Source organism: Coccomyxa subellipsoidea (genome assembly GCF_000258705.1).
Source record: "Coccomyxa subellipsoidea C-169, whole genome shotgun sequence".
NCBI classification, from domain to species: domain Eukaryota; kingdom Viridiplantae; phylum Chlorophyta; class Trebouxiophyceae; family Coccomyxaceae; genus Coccomyxa; species Coccomyxa subellipsoidea.
Window position 1 is genome coordinate 1579418 of NW_005178032.1, and position 6000 is coordinate 1585417.

Sequence of the window (6000 nt, forward strand, 5' to 3'; positions counted from 1 at the left end):
GGATTTGAGGTGCTGTGAAAAGAGTGTACAGCAGCCGCCTGAGCAACGCGTGCATGCACAGCATGAATTGGTCCTTCTTCTACCTTGCCAGATCGAACTTCTTGCCTGATTATGTGCAATTTTGTGACTCAATGATTGGCTTTGAGCGTTCAAGTGATCTACGTGGCCTCTCCTGTACAAGGCTTGTCCATCCGAGTGAGTTTTTCTTCGCGAGACAGTGTGAATTAGCCCAGGCGTACTGGTGGTTGCTGTGGGATTTGTCCTGCCCATAAGTTCAAGGAATGAGTGGGTCCGATCTGAGCGCTGGTCAACAGTGCACAGCAGCCACCTGAGCAAAACACACTGCACAGGATGAGCTAGTCTTATCGGCAATCTTGCCAAGATCTTCTTACGCTATAATGTGCAGAATTATGACTAACTATTTGGCTCTGTGTTGCAGGCTGGGCAGACTTCAGGGACGACCCCGTCTCCTGGGGCGACCCCGAACCCTACACCCAACGGCGCAACCACCCCTGTGCCTACCCCGTCCACAACGGTGCGCGCCCCTTTCTAAGACCCATCACAATGATTTGACATGCGAACAGCGCAGTAGCACTTGTTGTAACGATGGTGGGAGGCAAGAGCCTCATGAGTTACAGTTATCCTTTCGGTGACAGATATCCTTTCGGTGTGCACATATGAAATGCTGCTCACGCCGTGCACGCACTCATTTGACAAGGCAGTGTGGCATGATGAGAGTGTGGAGAATTACCTCTGTGTGCTTTCTGCACATCGTATTGAGATGTGGGCTAATCATCTCTTCCTTTCCCTGTGGGTGAATGTGCAGGCATCTTATCTGAGAGGGTTCCAAGGGCTTCACTTGTGTCCAATATCTATCACAGCAACAAGCTTGTTTGTCCTAGCACGCACATCAGAATGAAGGCATGCATGCAGGCATGCATGAACACAGCAATGCAAAAGGTACCTAGAAGCTGACGAATTTTTTTTCCTTTCTGCGCGCAGCCTGCTTCCGGTCTCAACCCTTTCAGTCGCGTCGCAGCCCCCGTAACGACCCCCGTGTCCACAGCTGTGGCCACCACCGTGCCCGGGGGGACCCTTGCCCCCGGCCAGACACTCGTACCTGGACAGACCGTCGCGCCAGGTGAATTTCTTTTCATTGTCTTGTGCCTCTCTATGTTGTGTTGTCTTGCATGCAAGCATTCATATATTCCCTGGCCCCCCAAGTCCTGCATGTAAGCACAAGCTGCACGTAAGCACAATAACAACTGCGCTTCATAAGCACACACTGTGCGGACTGATGCCATCGATTGGGGCCGACTCCTGCCAAGCCCCAGAAACACCACCAACACCCAGCAAATTGCTTGGCAGCAGAGCATCAGCCTCTTGCCAGTTTTGTAAGGCACTGTTGAGAGCTGCGTCTCATTGTGCACTTTTCTGTGTGTGCAAATGTTCAAACTTAAGGTGTCAAGTTGTCCTGCGCAGGCCAAACGACAGTTCCCGGCCAGACAGTGGCGGCGAGCAACAACAGGTTTGCAGGATCGGCGATAACTGCAACCACCCCTGTCGCGACCCTTGCCCCGGGACAAACCCTCGCGCCGGGTCAAACACTCACCCCTGGACAAACTCTAGTCCCTGGAGCAACCTTGGCTCCCGGCCAAACTCTTGCCCCGGGACAAACGCTCGTCCCTGGGCAGACAACTGTGCCAGGAGCAACTCTTGCGCCGGGACAAACGCTCGTCCCTGGGCAGACAACTGTGCCAGGAGCAACTCTTGCACCGGGCCAGACTCTTGCTCCTGGGCAGACACTTTCCCCCGGTCAGACAGTGGCACCAGGAGGATTGGCGACAAGGCAGAGCTCGGCTGCGAGCCAGCTTGTGCCGGGGCAAACGGCGGTGCCTGGGGCGACTCTCGCCCCAGGCCAGACGCTGGCTCCGGGGCAGACTCTCGCCCCAGGAGAAACGCTCGCGCCAGGTCAGACGGTGGCGCCAGGAGGATTGGCGACAAGGCCGCTTGTGCCGGGGCAAACCGCGGTGCCCGGGGCGACTCTCGCCCCAGGACAGACGCTGGCTCCGGGGCAGACTCTCGCCCCAGGAGAGACGCTCGCGCCAGGTCAGACGGTGGCGCCAGCTGGCGGGGTAGTCACCCCCATCGGCGGCTCTTCCGGAGCCAAGATTGACCCCAAGACCGGTGAGTCACGTGCCGTTTTTTTTCGAATTAATAATTCGAATCTGACTCTGAGTATCAGGTTTCAGGGACTTGGTTGTCTGTGCCATAGTTTGTAAACACTTCTGGGCCTTTGATATGTAGATGAGCTCTTTCAGGCTCTGGTATGTCAAGACAGGGGTGCAAAAGACAAGCCTGGCTTGTGTATTGAGGGTGTGTGGAGTGTGGGTTTAGGCATCGCTTGCCTTCTACTCCTGAGCCTTCCTCCGGGCTGCCCCAATCTCTGCTTGCCCTGCATGCAACAGGAGCTTTGGCAAACTGCACATTTATGAACTTTAAAAGAGCCTGCAAATTTTCCGGGCAGATTATTTTCTGTGGTCGCCCACACTGCAAATTGTCAAGCAGTGCCGTATGTTTACTGTGCTGAAACAGAATATTTTAGTGTCATTGATATTGTTGCTGTGCATTACACACGCAGGCACTCTGTCGACCATCACGCCTGTGCCAGTGCTGACAGCCGCCCCTGGTTCCACACCTGCACCCACTGCTGTCGCCCTGCGGGGCAGCCAGGCCGCCCTGGCAACCTCTGCGGTACGTCCACCTGTCATCTCTTCCCTTCTGCTCGTGTGCTGCAATGTTTGTACAATGATGGGCTATTTCTGCCGATAGAGGCAAGGTGAGCCTGCAGACAAGCTGTGGGCACAGGCCAGTTATCCTTAACGCTTGTTGGACTTGAAAGATACAAGCAAGATCCAGTCGACTGCGGGCACGGTGCTCAATACTTATCATGAGCACCATGCTATGATAAACATGAAATGTGAACGTTCTCTTTATGCCGGGCCCCGGTTAGCCGGGGGCAGCTGCCAATATGGGAGGGGCATGAATCAGGCAAGGTTCTTTCAAACACATTGGCAGTCGACTGAAGTTCATTCTCTCAATACAACTGACTGAAAGTTTCGTTTTCCATGCAGCTGTCTGGAGCAAACATCCCAGTGGCAACAGTTGCTCCCGGCAGCGAGCAGACAACAGCCCCCAACGGCCTGGCCCTGGTTGGAGGCACAACCGCCGGAGCAAGCGGGGTCCGCACAGAGTCGGCCGCGCAGCTCGCGGCAAACAACCCGGCCGGCAATGTGTTCAAGGACAATGTCAAGACCGCTGCTTCAAACCCGGGTGCGGCAGCCCCTCTTCCTTTCGCCCCCTGTCACCCTGCTTTTTCAGGGGTGACTAAAAAGTTGTTTGTGGCACCTCCTGCCTTTTTAGGGTGGATACACGTACGGTGTATCAAGCATCAAGATTGAGAAGGACATATTGGATCTAGGGTGTAGCACGCATCAAGATTGAGAATTCGCCCACAAATGGCGCCCACAAATGAGGGCTGCTGAAGATGTAATATACATTTGAGCTATGGTTTGGTAATCTCTGTCACAAGTGTTACACAGCTGAGATGTAACATACAGTATATTACATCTCCGGCAGCGCTCATTTGTGGGCGCCTGTGCAAGTAGCAGCGTGCCGTGGTCTTGTGGTGCGTTTTGTCATCTTTGGGGTCAGACGGGGCAAGGCTGTGAGTGGCGCCAACCCATACCGTATTCTTGTGGCCAATATTTTGGAGGATCTGGAAGCCCTTGTGCTCGTTTGGGCTGCGCAATGGTGCATGGCAGGACCTATTTCTGTGCATGATCAGCTTGCTACTTGACGAAAGGAAAGCCGATTTGAACTTGCTCGCATGTGCAGGCCTGGCGGTGCAGCCATCGCTGACTAATCCCCTGGTCAACCAGAACGTGATAAACAACAACAACAATAACAACAACGGCGGCGGGGGCAACAACAACAACAACAATAACAACAACAACGGGGGAGGCATCAACAACAACAACAACAACAATAACAACAACAACGGCGGCTTCGATAACAATGGAGGCAGGTGGTGGGGAAATTCCATCTGGAGAGCGGTCGGTGTTCCGGTGCTCGGCGGCTGGGGAGGCGCCTGGGGCGGCGGCAATGCACCCGGCACCTGGGGAGGAGGTGGGATCCCCAGTTATTAATCATCTCATAAACACCTCTTAAATACCTCATGTGGCCATCTTTTCGATGTTGGGTAGAGGTAGCTGAATTTCAAATTCGAATTTGAATTAAAGTGGTCCTGCTGGGAGGCAAGGTGCGCATGTGAATCACATGCGCCCGGCACCTGGGGAGGAGGTGGGATCCCCTTTAATTATATACCTCTTAAATACCTCGTACGGCGCTCTTCTCGCTTCTATGTACAGGTGGCAGCTGACGCGGAGTTGAGATCCCACGACCATCCCAAATGAAATAAACATTAAATACCTTGTATAGCACTCTTTTCTTTGGTGTGTAAACGTAGCACTTGGGGAGGAGGTGAGGTCAATGTTGTTGAATTCAAATGTGAAACTGAGATTGAAATGGTCCTGCCGAGATGCATCGTGCGCATGTACCAATCATAGCAGAACTGCAAGACGTAGATGGCAGATTGAGCGTTATAGATAGGGACAAAAGGCTGCCTCTCAGTCGGCTACAATGCATACAGCACACGGTTACCGGTTTCTTGTGAAGATACACAGTTGCGGGGCTGCTTAAAAACAAGGCGTGGGAAACAGGGATGCTCAGAGACGGTCCCGGCTCGATTTATAGTCGCATTTATACAGAAGTTGCCACTTGATTTCATCATGATGTCTGTGTGGGTGTGCTTGCAGGCACCGGCGGCGGCATTATCATCAACAATAATAACAACAACAACTATGGATGCGGGACATGTGCGTTTCCACCATATTCCCCTCAATAAACTCTTCCAATCCCCTTTCCCGCCCTGCGAACCCCAATTTGCTGCAGAGATGGGCAGTGACAAGCAGGAGCAGGGAAGTTTTGTCAGTGTTTCTGATCAGCAAGCAGTGTCAGTGATATGTCTCGGATGTAGCCTGCCGTTCTGTGATCAGCAAACAGTGGCAAAGAAGTCTTGGGCTGGTGTCTTGATGGTGTTATGTGCTCTGATGGCTATTTGACAGCTCTACTTCTGTGTGCTGCAGCAGCGCAAAGCAAGTCCTGAGCTGTTGTCTTGGTGGTGTTCTGTGCTCATCGAGCGCCCTCTGACATGTCTTCTCCTGTGTGCTGCGCAGTCAACAACAACAATAACAACAACAACAACGCTGCCCCCGGTTCGATCATTATCAACAACAACAACAATAACAATTTTGGCGGCAATTGCGGAGGTGCGCTTATCAGCTTACTACATGCTAAAGATAATGTATGTTGGTTGCTACTGGAGTTTCTTTGTGCTCTACTTGACATGAAAGTCCGAATGGGTCGTGACAAAATAGGCAGTGTGCCACTAAGCGTGCCAGAGACTTATAGCAGTGAGATGCCTCGATATGTCAGCTTTGCATCCGCCAAGCCCGGGGAAAAGGGCAGCCTTGCATTATATTCACATCCTGTCACATGCAGAGCAACTGATAATGTTGATGGTTGTCCCCTGGGCAGGATACAACGGCGGCTACTACGGATCTGGCTACAACCCATGTGAGCAAATTTCCTGCCCATGCTTGCCTCCGTAGTGGTTCCTGTCCTGACATGCTGCAAGAGCTCAACAGAAGTGTTTGAATTCAAACCTAGAAATTCACAGTTTTTCTCGAAGACCTCAAGAGCACTGGTGCAGTGAATTTGCCTTGAAATGCTGCTGACCCCCTCCAAAATCTGTTGGCATCAGCTCTGCTTGTGCTACAAGGGAACACAGCACCTCCATTTGCTGAATAGTGTGTTTTGTTAAGTTTGTGACTGTTGTAGATTTCTGATGCCCTTGTGTGGCACTCTGTGCGCAGACTC

The 6000-nt window shown here is 52.5% G+C and overlaps 1 protein-coding gene across 1 annotated transcript; it reads left to right on the plus strand.

Annotated features, from left to right (window-relative positions):
• Positions 1-1577: 1577 nt before the first annotated feature.
• On the plus strand, positions 1578-1991 carry COCSUDRAFT_83502 (hypothetical protein; the record flags this gene model as incomplete). The annotated part of the gene is made up of 1 exon (XM_005646590.1): positions 1578-1991. A coding segment is annotated over one exon (414 nt), but the record flags the coding sequence as incomplete, so codon positions are not given.
• Between the last annotated feature and the right edge of the window lie 4009 nt (positions 1992-6000).